The sequence below is a fragment of the Hyperoodon ampullatus genome (genome assembly GCF_949752795.1).
Source record: "Hyperoodon ampullatus genome assembly, chromosome: 19".
NCBI classification, from domain to species: domain Eukaryota; kingdom Metazoa; phylum Chordata; class Mammalia; order Artiodactyla; family Ziphiidae; genus Hyperoodon; species Hyperoodon ampullatus.
This window is the reverse complement of record NC_136932.1, coordinates 47268481-47288571: the sequence shown is the minus strand read 5'-3', so window position 1 is coordinate 47288571 and position 20091 is coordinate 47268481. Positions and strand designations below refer to the sequence as shown.

At 36.4% G+C, this 20091-nt stretch overlaps 3 protein-coding genes across 3 annotated transcripts in view; 2 read left to right on the top strand and 1 right to left on the bottom strand.

Moving 5' to 3' along the window:
* The window catches only part of NF1 (neurofibromin 1), a gene marked incomplete at both ends in the record, with an annotated part of 254679 nt that overhangs the window by 55115 nt on the left and 179473 nt on the right, over positions 1-20091 (bottom strand). The gene's annotated exons all lie outside the window — the stretch shown is intronic.
* Positions 6318-7676, top strand: EVI2B (ecotropic viral integration site 2B; the record flags this gene model as incomplete). Its single annotated transcript, XM_079725463.1, has 1 exon — positions 6318-7676. The coding sequence occupies one exon, from the start codon at positions 6318-6320 to the stop codon at positions 7674-7676; it is 1359 nt and encodes a 452-aa protein (XP_079581589.1).
* On the top strand, positions 15818-17143 carry OMG (oligodendrocyte myelin glycoprotein; the record flags this gene model as incomplete). Its single annotated transcript, XM_079725278.1, has 1 exon — positions 15818-17143. One exon carries the CDS (start codon positions 15818-15820, stop codon positions 17141-17143), a length of 1326 nt encoding a protein of 441 aa, XP_079581404.1.

Sequence of the window (20091 nt, the reverse complement as noted above, 5' to 3'; positions counted from 1 at the left end):
ATCATTATCATATATGCTTTATTTTTCACACAAATACAATTTTTAATTTAAGTAATAATGATGACATGAAAATATTATCCTTCATTTTTACAGCTAAGAAAAAACTGCTATGATAAAATGTGTATATATATACTCATATCATCTACATATTTATGTCATGTATTATTATGAGTCTTTAGTAAACAGTGTAAAATAGATACAGAAAAAAACACCCACAGAATAGAAAGTTGTTAATATGGAGAAAAGATGCTTATTCTGTAAGTAAGCTGGACAATTACAAAGTGAATATCCTCCAAAATAAAAACTGCAAAGAGTTTACATAGACTTGTTATATAACAGAATGATAAATTCACAGTGGGTGGTGATATCCTATTTCAAGATTTCATTAAATACTTATGACTTTCCCTCATATAAATCCACTTTGGATTTCTTCTAAGTAACTATTACAGAAGCTAAAAAAATAAAGATTTGTATCTCCTTTTTTTGGCACGACTTGTCTATATATATACATATATTTTAAAAATATTTAATTAATTAATTTATTTATTTTTGGCTGCGCTGGGTCTTTGTTGCTGTGCGCAGGCTTTCTCTAGTTGCGGCGAGCAGGGACTACTCTTCGTTGCAGTGCTCGGACTTCTCATTGCCGTGGCTCCTCTTGTTGCGGAGCACAGGCTCTAGGCATGTGGGCTTCAGTAGTTGTGACATGCGGGCTCAGTATTTGTGGCACGTGGGCTCAGTATTTGTGGCTCACAGGCTCTAGAGTGCAGGCTCAGTAGTTGTGGTGCACGGGCTTAGCTGCTCTGCAGCATGTGGGATCTTCCCGGATCAGGGCTCAAACCCGTGTCCCCTGCACTGGCAGGTGGATTCTTAACCACTGCACCAGGGAAGTCCTGTCTATATATTTTTAAAGGGTCAGTCTCAAATGTAGAGTTTAATAGTGCTTGTGTTTTTCAACTAATGCCTATATAATTCTACTCAGAAGGAAATTATGAATTCTGAATAAGTCTGAATTTTTTAAATATAAATTTGATGCCTGTCAATGTCCAATCTTTAAAAATCACCTCAAATATGACAGCTTATAGGCTAACCATTCAAAACTCCCATAGCTGTTTTCATAGTCACAGGACTAAAATGGTTTCCTGGTAGTTCTTGTCCACCCTTTTATACAAGACTAACTCCAAAAGTTACTTACATATCTGTTCCCAGAGAGCTCACATCTCCTCCCCTCATAAAGCATTCCTATTTCATAATTTTACTACGAATGTAACAGAAGAAAAGAGCTCTAGTACAGGACTGACTGGTTTCTGTATCAGTGCCACTGTTTAGAGCTGTGACACTCTGGCAAGTTACCCAACTTCTCTGTCTCAGCTTTATCTGTAAGACGATGATAACATCACTTGGCTCATTAAAATAGGATACTGCTGAACATTTGGCATGTACCCAGTAAATGGCAGCTATTACTATTGATAAAAAATAGTCATCAAATAACTCCTATCATAGTTCAAAGTTAATTTCCCTTTCTGCCTTTCCTCAAGATATGGAACTGCTGTGTTCTTCCTTTTCTGGTTTCATAACATTACTAGTTGGAGATACAATAAAATTTAGATACACTAAATTTTAATCTATTATATTATAACATTATATCAAAGTAACCAAAATTCAAATGATATTTTTGATACTGCTACCTACACTTGCCTTGTCTAGGATACGCTATCCAAATCTCCTTGATTCCCCTTAAAAGACAATGACATCTCTCTTATCATATCCAACTTAGCATCAATTTTAAATGCTAAATCCTTTATGTACTTATGCATTATATTTATGAGAACATGTCTAATATATGGGGACTCCTACTTCACTATAACTGCCTTTAAAATGCTTAGTTAAAACAGCTGATTTTTTTCTTCTTTTTAAAAAATGTTCTATATTCAGGAAAAACAAAGGACCAAAATCACGGACTTAAACCTCAAAGTCCAAAACTAAAATAATGAGCAAAATACTGCTGTGTAAAGGGAGACAAATTCAGGGTTTCCCTGAGCAGCAGACTAAGGGATTTCTAGAAAAATGCTATATAGATTGTGCATAGGTTATTTAGAGTAATTAACAAGTATGCTTCTGGGTAGTGCCAGGAAAAAAAGGGAGGTGGGGAATCTTAAGGATACTTAGAACAGATAGGAGAGCCTGAAATGAAAGGTAAGTAAGTTTGAGAAGGTGGGTGATTTAAGTCCTGTCCTCCATTTTGGGAAGATCGTTCCTCTTTGCTGGTTCCCTGTATCTGCAAAGATGGAGAGCAGCATTTTGTGGTTCCTTCTTTCTTCTACTTCAATCTTCTTCCCCAACGTCTAATTTTGTTCACTTTAACCTTCTACCCTAACTTCTTGCTAAATACATAATCACTATTTATTCTTCAGCTTTTTAATTAACTTTTCTTCAATACCTTCTCTAATCCATTAACCTTCCCCTTTTCCACGTACTTGCTGCTTACTCTAAGTTTTGCTTTATTTTCCTCCTTTGTGTTATTTTGTATTTCCTTGTATTCCTTTTTCATTTCATCTTATCCAACATTTTCTCCTCCTTTTTACTCCCCTGCCCCACATAGTTCTTTCTTTCTACCTTCTTTCCCTGCAGAAGCAATGTTGGTATTTCAGGTACACATGGCTTATATATATATATATATATATATATATATTTAAAATACATATGTTAAATAACTTTCTGCACTGGTAATAACACTGGCCTCACTGTCTCTGAACTAGAAAAAAAAGCCCGTTTCTTCACTATTATACCCCCTATTTATTCTTTTTTAAAATCCTGTTCCTTTTTTCTGGACTATTCTGAATTGCTGTAGTAGAATTCTAAGACATTCTAGTATTCTGACGTAGCAGACCCTAGGAGGTTAGATAGCTAACTGAGGAGTTGGAGAAAGGAGTAGGATAGGTAAAAAATATAATTTGGTTTTAATATTGCTGTAACCCTTAAATGACAAGTGGCAGATCTCATACACTGAAGGTCTACGACGTTCCTATTGACAAAAGAGGCCATGAACCTACGAAAATTAATCTTACAGACTAAACTGGGCTTATAATTATGTTCCTATTTGGGTTCTTTCCTTCTCTAATGCCTTTTTCAGCTAACTGAAAAAAGGAACTGTGTGGGTTTTTAAAAAAAATTTAAGAAAGGTCACAAAGGAAGAAACATTTTTCGGCGAAGACAATTCATGGCCTATGTTTTCTGTTGCTTTGGATGGCATTTTTTGAAAACTAAAGTGAAACTCTAAAGAATAACACTTTCCAATGAGGCCTTTTTTTGGGGAAGGGGTAATCTGTAGAATAGGAGGTAGGAATTACATGGATGATAACCAACTAGAGATGATTTAAATTCCCATATTTATGCCAAAAGTTTCAAATTTTTTCCTTATTAAACCTTTTGCAAAGTTGATATAAAGCATAATTTAATAACTCAGATTTTACCTTCTCTGCTTACATTCTGGTAGAAGTATTAATAAACAGTGAAAAATTGACATGGAAAAGAACCAAGAAGCCCAATATAGGTTAAGCGTTTACTGAGCTGCTAACATATACAGCACTCTGATGTAAAGGAATCAAAATATAAAAACATGAGGCAGCTTGCGGGTAGTAGAATAGAGCATATGCTTTGGAATCAGATGGTCCTGGGTATAAATTCCCAGTCTGCCACTAATAATGATATAACATTCGGCAAATTGCTTAAAGCATTTGAATTTGTCTCTTTATCTATAAATCAAGGATTACTCCATCTTTCTCAGAGTTATTTAAAGGTTAAATGAAATGAAGTATGTAAAACACCTGAGACGGTGCAACACATAGGATGTTCTAGGTAAGGAATTTTCTTTGTTTCTTTCTGCCTTCTTCAAGGTTCTTTAAAATCTTGTTTGAGGGGGTGGGGATGATAAAAAGAAAATGTGAAAAGTAATTAAAAAAACACAATTATTTAAGAGAAAAGAAGTGTGAGTGAGGTACATACATGAAGAATTATCTAAGGAACTATAAAGACAACAAGAACTTCAGGGATTCAGGGAACGGCCGAGCTCTTTGGGCTGTGGTCAGTCACAGAGAATTTGGTCTAAGAAGGGAATTTAAGTTGAGGTCTGACAGACGAGGACAGGTTCAGTTAGGCAGCCAGAGGGGGAAGAGGCTGGGTTTGGAAGAAAGAACACACTCTCAGAGGGTGAAAAATAGCATAATGAAAAGTGTCTGTTTAGGAAAAAGAAAAAAAAAAAGTGTGTGTTTACGAAGTATGTAAGATAAGGAATGAGAAGTTTCAGTCATGAGATATGAATCTGGACTGGTAAACCCGAGCCAGGTGGAAGAAAATTCAGTTTAGAATTTTTATCTTGACAGCAATGGGGAACTCTCAAGCAAGGGAACAGTAACCTGATCATACATGCTTGTAAGAAGACTAATTCATCAGCAGTGTGCAGGGGGTTTAAAGGAGAAATATTTTAAAATTTAGGCCTGAAGTATTACAGAGAAAATAAAGAGACTGTACAGGAAAAAAAACATGTCTTTTCTTCTACTGTGTACCTAGTGGCAGAGGAGTAAGCAAAGAAAACTACTCAAATATACTGAAAAATCTATTTGCAAAACTTGAGGGAGTTCTTCTTCTATTACTGTATCTTGCACAGACCATCAAATCTCTCTCAGATTGGCCTAAAAATCAGAGAAAAACTATAGTTTCAAATCATATAGACCAGGATCTAAAACCCTGAGATTTTCCTTTCCCTAATGTTAAGAAATAACCAAATAGTTACCATTATGTTTAATGATGTGCAAAACAAGTATATTACACACAGCTGAAAACTATCCTCACTTGAGAGATAAGGCATTTGAGAACACGAGAGATTGACTAGTTCTCATGGGTAGATAGGTAGTTAGGTGGTAGAAGTAGAACTGGAACTTAAAACTCTTCAAGTTTTAGCATCTGCCACATCCCACAAACTTATAGACATGCCTTCTTTTCTTAGGCCCTTTATGTTGTTCCCCTAGCTAGAATATTTTATTTGCTTAATTAATTCTTACAGACCTTTCAAGATTCAGTTCAAGTTTTACTTCTCTGAGAAACCTTCCCTGAAGCCCTCCCAGGCTAGCTTAGTTCCTCTGTGCATCTTCTGCATACCTTTGTGAGAAAACGTATCAAATTATTATATTTATTTATTGTTTCTACCAATAGAAACTTAAAAAAATTTGGGGGGTATCTCCTAAACCAGAACAGGGCCTGACACAATGGTGGTGTTTATCAATTAATAAGTGAAAGCAGCAGCAAGACTACTTACTCAACCAGATTCAAAGAGCACTTGAGGATTTTGAGCCTAGGACTACTATGAGTTGAACTGAATCCTTTAGAAGTATGAGGTCCTAATATAAAGACACTGTGCTGGACACTGATGCTGCTGCAAAGATTACTTAATACAATAGATTCTGTGCATGAGAAACTCACAGAGGTAGTACCATTAACAAAAATAGAGAAGTTAGGACAGGAGTCACTATCGAGATGAAGATGAATTCTGTTCTTAATATGTTCAATTTGCTGATAGTGAGATATATAATGGAAATGTCCACCAAGAAGTCACACAGATGGAACAAGAATTAAGGAAATTTAGGCTGGATATACAGGTTTGGGAGTTAGAGCATAAAGGTAAGAGCTGAAACCTTACAGATTCAGGATTAAGAAAAGTAGTTAAGAGTGAAGACAGAGTACATATCAAGTTATCAAGTACCCTATTTAGGACGCAAGAGAAAGACAAGAGCTAGTGAGATGAGCATGAAAGAAAGATGACTACGAAGATCTACTCGAATAGCAGTGAAGGAGTAATCAACAGTGTCAAATGTGATCAAGAGAGAAAAAAAAGAGAAAGAAAAGACCACTGGATTAGGTAATAGATGGTTACTGGTGTCCTTCGAGGCAGCAGGATCAATGTATTTCTAGCAGTAAACAGAGGAAAAAGTAGCACGCACACGGTACCAGCGTATGGAGCCTATGCGTTTGAGATGTATGACTGTGAAACAAAGGACTGTAATGTAATAAACCTACAGGGGCAGCAGGGCCAAGTACAGATCTTATGAAAGAAGAGAGATCACTGCCTATGAATTCCAAATGTTATATGATAAATTAGAGTATATTTAAGAGTTGGTCACATTAGCCTATAGTGTATCAAGTCTAAATCAGGAAAGATAAATACTTATCAAGTACCTACCTACTTTATGCCAGATAGTAAATGATACCTAATTGTCTTTCTTTCTTTTATTATAAAACTACTGGTAAAGAGGAAACATTCTGAAATGGATCCCAAATATTTCACCATAATTTTGTTTTGTGGACATCTGAACGATACTTTTTTCTCAGAGGCAGAAGCAACCACAACAGAGAAGCAACCACAGTCTACTTTATTTAGATCATCAAGGTCATATGTCTCAGCTAATTCTCAAAGCACAACAGAGAATCCTTCGGGTCAACCAACACAATTCAACAACCTTTCTTCTGGACAACCAATAACAACTGCCGAAGTTGCCGCTGGACAACCAACACCAACTGTCTATGTGTCTTCTGGGAAACCAGCAGCACATACTTCTACTGGACAACCACTTGCCTATAATGTCACCAGAAAACCAATACCAATGGCCAACACCTCCTCCCAAGGAACAGCACTACCTGTGTTCACCTCTACCAGACAACAATCAACATCTGCCCATTCTTCTACCAGACAACCACCACCATCTGTCTATACTCCCACTCAACAACCATCATCTATCCACACCTCCTCTAGAAAATCAATACCACCAACTGCTCATAATCTATCCATACAACCAACACCAACTGTCAGAAGTTCACCTAGGGGTACACCAGGATTCAACCTAGAAACTACCACTAAAAACAAGAGCCCACAGAAAACCAATTCTAATTCAACAGCGACCATATTAATTGGTTTAGTTCTGACTTCTATGGTGGTAGCTATAATCATGATTGTATTGTGGAAATGCTTGCGAAAACCAGTGTTACATGATCAAAATTGGGCAGGTAGGTCTCCATTTGCTGATGGTGAAACCCCTGATGTATGTCTGGATAACATTAGAGAAAATGAAGTGTTCCCAAAACGTACATCAATTGTTTCACTTATGGCCTGGAAACCAAGCAAAAGCACACTTTTAGCAGATGACTTAGAAATTAAGTTGTTTGAATCAAATGAAAACATTGAAGATTCTAATACTCCCAAAACAGAGAAAATAAAAGATCAAGCAAATGGCACATCAGAAGATAGTGCTGATGGATCAACAATTGGCACTGCTGTTTCCTCTTCAGATGATGCAGATCTGCCTCCATTGCCTCCTCCCCCTCTTGATTTGGAAGGACAGGAGAGTAGTAACCAATCTGACAGACCCACAGTGACAACTGTATCTCCTCTTCCAAATGATTCCACCAATCTCCCACCATCTCTGGACTGCCTCAATCAAGTCTGTGAAGATCATGATTCTGAGTTCAAACAGTCATTTCCACCTCCCCCTGACTCACTTAACTTGACCCTGCCTCCAGGAGATTTTATGAAAAACCAGGAGATCCAGTGTCAGCAGTTCCCTAGTCCTCCTGACTCTGATCAAAATCTCAATGAGTCCCTGCCACCCCCACCTGCAGAACTGTTATAACTACTACTTGCTTTTTAGCTGATTTTCTATTCTTCTCAAAGGACTCCAATCTTTTGTTTTTCTTCATGTGATGAAATACATTAAATGGCAATTGGTAGCCAATTTTGATTTTTATTCAGGAACTACCTGAAATCTGCTCAAAGCCTATGTGCATAAGTGGAACTTTTTAAAAAAAATTATATAACAGTGGTCTATTTACTGGCTATAGGCCCTAACTTTAATGTACAGTACATTTTACATATGTGGATGGTATGTGTATCAATAACTTAGCCATTTTGGAAACAAGCAATCTACATATGCTTATTATTATCCAATAGATATTTTTTTCCTCAAAAGCTGTGTATAAAGTTACCTTGAATAAATAAAATTTTATTTTTCCATTTCAAAGTTTGAGGGAGTGTGTGTATGAGAGAATTTAAATATATACTCCAAGTTTTAAACAAAACTGTTAAGTTTTAAATTAATACCTCGGGTATTAAATAAATATTCCAAGTTGGTGGGGATGAGATTAAAATGCATGTCTATTTGAGAATAAATTTCCTTTTAGCTCTCATTGGAAACTGTCAGACAAACATATTAAAGCATCAAATTGGGGGGCTGGGTTGGGGACATTTACTCTGAAAAAAATACGAGCACACACCATAAAATGTAGACATTTTCCTATCTTGTTGGGGGAACACAAATTTTAGAACTAGCCACTTTAAAAAGCTGCTTCTTCTTTTTTTTTGGCTGTGCTGCACAGCTTGTGGGATCTTAGTTCCGTGACCAGGGATTGAACCCGGGCCCTTGGCAGTGAAAGTGTGGAGTCCTAACCACTGGACTGCCAGGGAATTCCCAAAGTTTCTTTATATGCCTCAAGCACCCCCCAAAAATGAAATCTTATAAAAGAAAAAAAAAAACCAAAAAACCACCAAACCACTATGGCTTCATTCCAAATTCGGATGACTTTTTTCAGAAAAAAAGGACTGTATCAAAATACAGATGGCTCTCAACTTGAAGAAACTCTTAACTACCTTTCTTACACAGAATTTCATCTTTTATTCATTACCTGACAAGTGATAAATCTGAGTTATCGGAGTAGGGGCGGGCCCAATCTTTGTCAAAGTTAAGACGGAGAGAGTCCACCGGCTGATCCTCGTGGAGATGCCAGCGCAGGCCTGCAGAAGTGCTCCTCTGCCCAAAAGTGCCCATTCTCCCGCCTTACCCCACCCGAACTCAGGGGACAGTCACTTAGAATGAAAGACGGAGACCATAGTGGTAACCTGCCCTTGGAGAACCTCTCGTAGCTCTGGGATTTTTCAGAATAAAATATAGTATTTACTGGCAGCACTGGTGTTCAAGAAACCAATAAAGCTCCATCTTAATAAAAACTAGCAGACTTTTGGACATTGAAATTTTATATATAGTGTTTCTCTTTAAATCTTTTAAGGAGTCCCTTACTGACTCTTAAAAAACTTTTTATCTGCAGACACACTTCCTTTGCACTTCTTATTTTTCTTGAATAAGCATGATGTTTATTGTCATATTGCATTGGTTTTCCTCTGTCTTCCACATTAAAAAGTTCTTTCAAGTATTTTTCAAACTTACCATTTTTGAGGTTAATTTATTTAGCAACAATTAGGAGGTTAAGAATTTCCTCTTATTCGTTTGAATTTTAAGTATTCTAGTTAGGGTAAATAAGGTATAACGTTTTTTTATTTGGTCAAGACTTTGACATGCCTTAAATCACCATAACCTTTCTTGTTTTACATATAGGATTGTTACCTAACGGGCTCTTTCCATACTTTTGCTCTTCTTTTTCATCACTTTCTTTCCTGACCTCTTGAAGGAGAAGTATTGGGAAATACCAACCCTCATAGACAAATCAAAGAGCTGATGACCTGGTCATAGTTGTGTCTGATTTCTTCAAACACTACAGAGGCAGCTTTTCTCCTTCTGTTCTTTGTACAACAGAAGAACAGACTCCTGTCAGCAGCTGCTTTTTGTTTTTTAAGAAATTCTCTGCCAGGGGGAAAGTAATTCCTATTTACTGAATGCAATTTTTCCCCACTGAGGTCAGTGGAAGCTGAGCAGCCAAACAGTGGCAATCCTTGCCTAATCAGCAGAAAGAAATGCAAGCTAAAGAAACACAGGAGAAAAGAAAATGCTGGAACAAAGAAAAACCTACAGAAAAGACTAAAGAAGGATTCAGAAGAGAAAGTTTATTTCCTGACTATGGCAAAAGGACAAGGCACAGGGGAATAAAAGGTAGACTGAACTACATACTACACACCAGTGGTGCTCTTACCAGATCCCATTAACCAGATTCAGAACAACCCTCAAGACCATCTAGTTCAGCTCCTTTTATTTGTTAAATGCTGAGAAAACAGGCCCAGAGAGAGTAAGTGACTTGCTTAGAAGTGGTAGTGAAAGCTGAGTTTGTTCCCTGACTCCTGGTTCAGCATTCTTTTCACTAACATAGGACCAAAGAGCACCTACCTCACACATTGCAACATACATTTATCACACATGTATTCCATTTGGTGTTGGTGGTGGGCAACACAATGAATTAGATGAGAGTGACTCTAATTGTTGTTATTACCTAGTTCTGAACAAAAAGTAAAGTAGCAAAATATATGGGCACCTATAAGTAAAACACTGCGATATTAGTACATGATTAGATAGATCAATGGTACAGAATGGAAAGTCCAGAAACAGACTCAAATCTCAAATCAGTATTGGGACAACTGGATAGGTAATTGGAAGAAGATGAAACTGGATCCATACTTCATACTACATTAGAATAAACACCAAATAAATCAGAGATATAAATATAAAACATGAAATTATATAAAATTATATAAAAAAATAGAAGAAATATGAGTGAATTCCTTTATAATCTGAAAGTGGGACAAACCTTCCTAGTTAAGACTCAAAATCCAGAAGCATTAATTAAAAAAAAAAAAGGAAGTCCAATTACATAAAACTTTTAAATGTAAAACAAACACCATTAGAAAAGAAAAAACATACCTTTGACAAAAGACAAAGGACAAACTGGGGAAAAAATGTGCAACTTAAGTTAAGACAAAGGGCTCATATCCCTAAAGTTTAAAAAACCTAAATACAGATTCGGGGGGGGGATACCCACAACACACTAGAAAAAACATGCAAAACATATAAAAGACAGTCACAGAAGAAAAATTTAAATGATCTTTAAAAACATATATAAAGTATACAACTTTTCTTATAATAAGAAAGATGTATTTAAAATTAAACTGAGATACTATTACCCATCAGATGGAAATAAATCCAAAAGTTCAGCAACAAAGTCTATGGTGAGGCTCTATAGAACTAGACACCCTGATATACTGCTGGTGGAACTGCGAAATGGTATAGTCAATATTTGGTAATATCCAGAAAAATTCCAAATGCACTTACCGTTTTACTCAGCAATCCTACTTACAGAAATTTTTTTCAAAGACTCATTGGACAAAATATAAAATTACTTAGGTGCAAGGATATTCACTGTGGCATTATCTGTAACCGCAAAAGTCTGGAAACAATCCAGATGCCCATCAACAGGGCACTGGTTAATAAACCATGGTACACTCCCAAATGGAGTACTATGCATCATGAAATAAATGTGAAAGATCCCTATATGCTGACATGGAGTGATCCTCAAGATATATTATTAAGTAAAAAAGAAGAAGATGTGTAGCAGTCTACTTAGTATGCAACCTTTTATAAGAGGAGGGGCGGGGATAAGAACATATGATACATACATACAGATGTTTGTTCTTTTTCAAAAAGAAATACTGTTAAGATACAACCAAAAGCTAATAAAAATAGTCACCAATAAGAGGAGGAAGGGGATAGGGCGGAGGGGATAGAGAAGCAAGATTTCCCTGAATATACCTCGTTATACAGTTTTGACTAAAGCAGTCCCTAAAAACTGGTAAGTAACTGAAACAAATGAAGCTAAATTTATGTAAAGTTGGTGATATAAAAAATATAGAGAAAATTATTTCAAGGTGCATTAGGACACAGAATTGCTTATACATCCTTAATGAAATGTATTCTAAGAACAAATAAGGCTGCAAAGAGTCTTAAACTTTACTCAGTAGTCTGTAATCTAAGTATCTGTAGCAATACCGGTATTATTTTGAAACTATTGTAGGATGACACAAATAAGCAATTATGCTAATGCTGTTAGAAACCATTTATAGGAAGTATGGGGGATAGAGGAACAAATTAAATCTTCACAAGGAAGAAAACAGATAAATCCAGATGAGGGACATTCTAGGGAACAAGTGACTGAGTTTTGGCAACAAGCCCGTGACACGGGGGAAAAAGGGTGGTGAGGTAGGAGAAAGGATTGATTCACTTGAAATTTGACCTGATAATTTCTATCTTGTCAGTCCTTCCATGCTTCTAAAATACTTTATTCAGTACTCTTAGCTGTTTTCAGCAGTAAATTCAGTCTGAATAGCCAACTATATTACCAAAAATAGAGAATATAATACTTTTACTCTCAAATAAGCACAACAAATGTTATCAACTTAAGTAACAAAGATAAACTGATTGGGTTTCCAAACTGTTGATTTAACATGGGATAGTTGTGCCCTGGCAGGTAATTTGTTATACCTTTCACAATGCTGGGGTAATGCATCCTAGAACGGTGTGCTTCACAAAAGAATATGCAAGTTAGTTTACTGCTTAGTCTAGAATATTTGACTTATCTAAAATGTAATGTGTCTGAATAACATCTAAAATAAGTTGTAACAAACACTTAAGCCTACAAAAAATTATTCTTTTTTTGGAGTAATGTAATATACTATTATTTTATTTCATGAGAACTTCTAAAATCATAAGGACGATTCAAGTACGATTACGATTACGATTCAAGTACGCTAAAATATACTCCCCCCTTTTTCTCCCATCCAAGTACTAACCAGGCCTGACCCCGCTTAGCTTCTGAGATTAGACGAGTATCTGGCACATTCAGGGCGGTATGGCTGTAGGCAATACTTCCACCCTCTTTTTCTTTTTGAGAATTTTACAATAGTCTTTGAATAACAGAAGCAATTTGGTATGTCTCCAAACTTGATATAAGAAACGTTGCCACTACTATTATATTGGAATTTTCTATTATATGCTGCAAAATCTGATCTCGATACAGCCTAAACCCAAATTCATATGATCCATAAAGAAATAACATGTTCTTTCTTTCAAACAAAAACACCAATAAGTACAATGGAACTGGAGAACTCTACTTCCACATGGATGTAATGAGACTTCCTAAAATTAAAAGGAGAGATTTAAGTGTTTGGTAAACTGACCCTCAGTCACATCCCTTGAAGTTTAACATACACAGAAGCTGAAATAGAAGAAACCTAAATGTCAAAACAATCATTCCTTATTTCCACAACAATATTGCTGAATGTTGTATTTTTAACACATTATTTTTAAGCACAAGATTGACTACTGGTTTCTGAAATCCATAGAAAGAATCTTATTAAGAGTCCAAGGCTGAACCCTCAAAGTAAAGTGGGAATAAAGTACCTAATCAATAGTAAATTTCTAACACTTCAGATTTTTTAAATGGAGGTACTTTTCGAGAAACATTCATCTCATACAAAAGATGACTCCTAGAGTATAGTTTCTTTTCTAAGAAAATAAACTCCAATTTTTAATACAGTAAATTCTATTTACAGTAAAATTTGGGGTAAAACAATGGCAAATGTAATTTAGAGAAAAACAAAGAATTAAGTAAATAGGCATAAAGAGATTTTCCTTACATGTAACATGCTAATAATTGCTGGTTTTTAAATGGTAACAATTTGGTAAAGAAAATGTCATGACTTTGTTTTCTTTTCTAAGGTAAACTGGCTATTCTAGAAATTAGATTCAAGTTTTAACAGATTATTTACACAATCAATCCACTAAAGAGTGGAGCAGAAGCTGTCATAAATCTGGTCTTATTTTATAAAGCCCCTAATGAAAGTTTTCCCTTTTACCTTATTTCATGTAATTTAAAAACAATGTAAATTGTTTTCTCAGTAAGATAAAATGTGAAACATTCTGAAGAAATCAACTAAAATTTATGTTATTATTATTATTATTATTTTTGCAGTACACGGGCCTCTCACTGTTGTGGCCTCTCCCGTTACGGAGCACAGGCTCCAGACACGCAGGCTCAGCGGCCATGGCTCACGGGCCCAGCCGCTCCGCGGCATGTGGGATCTTCCCGGACCGGGGCACGAACCCGTGTCCCCTGCATTGGTAGGCGGACTCTCAACCACTGAGCCACCAGGGAAGCCCCTATGCTATTATTTTTAAAACATAAAATCAAATAAATGGTCATTCATATAGTACCAAAGATGTCTCTGGAGACAACAATATTCATATCCACTGACCAAAGTAATTTCATGAAGAAAAAAATCCTTAACCCAAAAGACATCAAATAAAATACATTTACTTTACTACATGAACTGATAATTAGAAGAATTAGATGCTCATTAAAAAATGTAGCCTCGTCTGTGCACAGCCTGGGTCAAACAATCCTTTGTATCAGAAAGATAAAAACAAAATAATCATATTTAAATACTTTTGTACTTCTCCAAAAGATGAACAGTTAGGTGGTTGATAAATTTGAAAACCTGATTGTATATAATCATCACCATATTTGGCTGGGTGGGGTACATAAAAAAATCAAACAGATTGTAATATGTTATTTTAAAAAGTGATAATACAATTGTACCATTTTAGAAAAAATAAAAAGGCAGAGTTAAAAATAGTTAAACTAATATCTTAGAAAACCATCCACAAGGAAGGTCAAATTCATTTTCAACATTTTTCAATGTATAAAATGAATGAAGAGTAGGCGCATTAAAAAGAACCACAGATTCTTCACGAGGTGAATGTTAAAATGTGGAGCCTAAGCTCAAATACACAGAAATGAGTAAAGGCCAGGTCTAATGTGCACGAGGTTTTCCATCCTACAGCAAATCTGAGATATATGGGTACACTCAACACTAAATTAAAAAAAAAATTCTTTTGGTCCATTCAGTTGCGTGTGCACCTCTTGCAATAAATTTGAGTCAGCACCAATGACAGCTCTGCAGTCCTCCTATGTGGTACTGATCAGGTGGTTGCAGAGCTTCAGCTCACAGCAACACAATGCAGCTGAGCAGGCAAGCACAGCCCACAGCCAGAAGCGGTTCCTACTTTCCAGAACAAGGCGACCTTTAAGCTTAAGTTTCCCGGAGAAAATGAGATGCTGATGTAGAAGACAACACTATGGTAAGCTGTTATTTAAATCAGTAAAAAATCGACTTTGGAATTTTTTTCTTTTTCCTTTTCTTAAGAGAAAGTCAATGTTAGGATTGAATATATATTCAATAACAAGTGCATGCACCAGAAATTTGCTGCAGTGTCAGTTGAGGGATTTCTTTCTAATATTCATTCACTTTGTAAATATACACATTGTTTTCCTTTAGAATCGGCACTGAAATATACAGAAAAGAAATCACTTTATAAAATGTGAGATTTAAAGGTATGGTGTTGGTCAGATTTTTCAAGTGCCTTAAAATGTTTTGCAAGGATATATTTATCCTGAAAAGACAAAGATGCATTTCAAAGTATTGTTTTAATATCTAAATAAAATCTCATCCTACATACACATTGACTATTTTATTACTGCAGAGATCTGAAAAAAACAAAATACCAAAAAAAAAAAAAAACAACCAAAACAGACACGACAGCCATTTTTTCCCATCTGAGTAAGGAAGAATATTATCAAAAATAGTAATAGCTTAAGATTCCGACTCTTTATTTGCCGAGAATGCCATTTTATAATATCAACATTCTGGGAAGATAAATAAGAAAGACTATGGTAAAAGAAGGGAGAAAACAAATGAGAAAATGCAGAAGACAGTAGGGGGAGAGAGTCTCTCTCTATCACATAGCCCCAATTGAAGGATTAAGCATTTGGACTATAAATGAAGGGGAGCTTTGTTAGTTTAATCACTGGAACAGTTATAAAAGAACTCAACAACAACGAGGTTTATTGAAAATTTTGCCTAATGCTAACTGACCCATGCAGATGCCTAATTGTATTTGCATATTAAAAGAAGGGTGTATCTGTTTGTTTCCAGGCTTTGATGGAATATCAGATATTGAAAATGTCTCCCAGCCTGTTCATCCTTCTGTTTCTCACACCTGGTATTTTATGCATTTGCCCTCTCCAATGTATATGCACCGAGAGGCACAGGCATGTGGACTGTTCAGGCAGAAACTTGACTACATTACCATCTGGACTGCAAGAGAATATTATCCATTTAAATCTGTCTTATAACCACTTTACTGATCTGCATAACCAGTTAACCCAGTACACCAATCTGAGGACCCTGGACATTTCAAACAACAGGCTTGAAAGCTTGCCTGCTCAGTTACCTCGGTCCCTCTGGAACATGTCTGCTGCTAACAACAACATTAAACTGCTTGAAAAATCTGATACTGCTTATCAGTGGAACCTTAAATATCTGGATGTTTCTAAGAATATGCTGGAAAAGGTTGTCCTCATTAAAAATACACTAAGAAGTCTTGAGGTTCTCAACCTCAGTAGTAACAAACTCTGGACAGTTCCAACCAACATGCCCTCCAAACTACATATCGTGGACCTGTCTAACAATTCCTTGACACAAATCCTTCCAGGAACATTAATAAACCTGACAAATCTCACACATCTTTACCTGCACAACAATAAGTTCACATTCATTCCAGATCAAGCTTTTGACCAACTCTTCCAGTTGCAAGAGATAACCCTTTACAATAACAGGTGGTCATGTGACCATAAACAAAACATTACTTACTTACTTAAGTGGATGATGGAAACAAAAGCCCATGTTATAGGGACTCCCTGTTCTAGCCAAATATCACCTTTGAAGGAACATAACATATACCCCACACCTTCTGGATTTACCTCAAGCTTGTTCACTGTAAGTGGGATGCAGACAGTGGACACCATTAACTCTCTGAGTATGGTAACTCAATCCAAAGTGACCAAAATACCCAAACAATATCGAACAAAGGAAACAACGTTTGGTGCCACTCTAAGCAAAGACACCACCTTTACTAGCACTGACAAGGCTTTTGTGCCCTATCCAGAAGATACATCCACAGAAACGATCAATTCACATGAAGCAGCAGCTGCAACTCTAACTATTCACCTCCAAGATGGAATGGTTACAAACACAAGCCTCACTAGCTCAACAAAATCATCCCCAACACCCATGACCCTAAGTATTACTAGTGGCATGCCAAATAATTTCTCTGAAATGCCTCAACAAAGCACAACCCTTAACTTACGGAGGGAAGAGACAACCACAAATGTAAAGACTCGCTTACCTTCTTCTGTGGCAAGTGCTTGGAAAGTAAATGCTTCGCTTCTCTTAATGCTCAATGCTGTGGTCATGCTGGCTGGCTAAGGGTCTGCATTTTCTGAAATTAATGAAAGAACTCCTCCCTGATGTATAGTTGGGAAAATATGCCCCTATCTAACCAGTGACTCAAGCTATATTAAGTATTCAAGAAAGCCAGTCTTACATTTCTGACTCTGATGTAAATGAAGCAACTCGTCTTAAATAAAGAAGTGCACAATGTCTTGGTACTTGCTGCTATTTTACTGTCTTAATGAAGTAAAACTAATGAGTTTCTTTTTTTTTAAATGAAATGTTTTCTTTTTAAGGCTTCAATTTACTGCACAAAATATAAAGCATCTCAACTTTGATATGTATTTTATGTATGTTTACACTGTCAAACATCTGGGAAAAAATAAAAGGTCTATGCTCATAACTGTGTCATTTGGCTTTCTAGTCATACCAACTTAATCTACTTGGTAGAATCAAAATGACTTAACCTTTTTTTGTTCTAGGGTACCTTGGTAAAGTCTTTATGGGTAATGTAATATTGGAGGTATCCAACAGTTCTGTCACCACGTAGAGTAAAACTGTGGTTGCCTCCCCATGAATGGTTATGTCACATCATTATTTTGCACACAAGCCGTGATTGTTTTAAATCTAAATGATGTCCTGCTTCTGAGGAACTCTTGGCTACTTTACAGATTATATAATGGACAAAAGCTCTTCAAAAAGCTAGAAGGCACTAGGCTTTGCATTTTAATAAGTAAAGTTTAATGGCGTTGTTTTTTGTATTTAAGGAAAGTATTAAAAATGTAATAAAAATTTCAAGCTTAAAGGCATGTTAAAATATTTAAAAAATTAAAAGCCTTCTATGTGCAGGAGAGGGAAATGTATCTTTTGCACATCAGAAGTTAGACTCTGACTTACCTAAGTTAAAAATAAGGTTAGTTTCAGGATAAAATCATGGGGGTCTAACAAACATGGGCAGTACTAAGGAAGGGAAGGAAAAGGAAAGGAGAAAGGGAAAGAAGGCTGGGATTCATTTGGTGCTACGACCAGGTGATGAACCCAATAAAAGAGACAATAGGAACACAGCTGGGCATGGGACAGATCTTGACACTCCAAACTGCACTGGGACTTCAACTAGAAGAAAATTGAGAATTTTCTACAAATATACAAGTAAGCCATCTTTTGAATCAGAGAAAAACATAAGTAATAGCCAAGAGTCAGAAAAAGAGGCCCAGAAACACAGCTAGATTAAAATGCAAGACAGCATAACTGAAATGGGTGAGCCACAAATGAGGAATTTAATTTGTGAGACATAAGGAAGAATCTATTTCAAGCATTCTTAGAGTTGGTAAAAGACTACAGATAGGAATTTTTGGGCTCCTTCCTAAGGAATTTTAAAACTAAGATTTCTTTCCACATTTGGAAGCATTTCTATTCAGAGACAGAGAAAAGTAACAACCTTCTAATGTGCTCTTTCTTTTTTCTTTCTTTTTAAGGGGCAGGCTTATGGAAAAATTACTTTTAAGCTTCAATGAAGCAGTTCCTCTCCTATACTGACTTAGTACAGTGACTCTTGAACATTTTTCTGCCCTGGCAAACCTAACCGGCTCACTATTGTCAGGAGGGAATCTCACCATGAAGAAAAGAAATGATATGAAATAGTCCCTAAATGATTTGAAAATGGGCAAGCTGTTTCTCCTCCTCCCTCCCAATCAACAATCTAGTATCTTCACCATCAATGGTAGAGGCTAATTGCTTAGATATTTCCTAATCTACCGCATACTTGCATCTTGTTTTAAAAAACCACACACAGAATTGCACAGAAAGTAGGTTTCTTAAAGGTAACTGTCTTTCACTCTGAGGGTGCCAAAAATTCAATGCTGTCTTAGAAATCCTATGAGGAAAAGTGACCAAAAAGTGAAATTATGTATTATAGCATTAGCAGCACCTATAAATTATGCTAACCTTACTGATGTGTCTGCAAAGTGCAGAGAAAAAAAAGCAGTAAATTTACAAGTACAACATATGTCAACCACACAGACTCTTAAGTCCTCAGAAAGAAGTATTACCTAGCCTTATAGTAATTACATACTTCCTTCTAAGGAAACTGTGTTCTTACCATTACTGATGGAGGAGGGAGCAGTATTTGCCACTCAAACAAGAACTACCGTATTACTGGGCTCCATAAACATTTCAAAATGCATTATCCTCAGTGTTTATCTCTCAAGCTCATAAGTTATATATCCATCCATCCATACCTAAGGTTTGATTTCATTTTACAAGTAACTTTTGTTTCTCCCCAGTCAAGAGAATTCAAATAAGAGCACAAACACAAAAGCAAATGCAATAAGGGATAAAATAGCGGTGAAGGGTATTGTGCTCTGGTGTCAAATGTTCTAGGCCTAAATCCTGTCTCTGCCGCTTCTCAACTGTACAACCCTGGGCAAGTTACCAATGCCCTAAGTCATATGGGATGGCAGAACTTATTCACAGTGGGTATTTTTCCCTGAGGAATAAATGGCATAATTCATATACAGTCTTATCACAGTGTCTTGGCTCCCCACATTCTACACGCAGTAATTTTGCTGTCAGTATTATTATATGTGTGTGTCCAAACCCAGTGCTCTGAGAAATTCCCATATATGTAAACACCCAAGCGCCACACTCTAAGAGCAAGAAAATGAAATAGTATATTTTTTGCTTCAGTCCCTGATCCTTCACCCTCCAGGATTCAGGTTCAGATGTTAGTGAGACGGAGACCCAGAAGAAAGTCAGAGGAACATTCTCTTATCACAGCAGAATGAGAAAATGTCTTCTATGCCTAACTTAAAAGATGACAAATATGTGCTATTCAATAATCTTCCATAACAACGTTCTGAAGCAACAGCAAATTCCTTTCCACCAAAAATGTCACACGGGGCTTCCCTGGTGGCACAGTGGTTGAGAGTCCGCCTGCCGATGCAGGGGACATGGGTTCGTGCCCCGGTCCAGGAAGATCCCACATG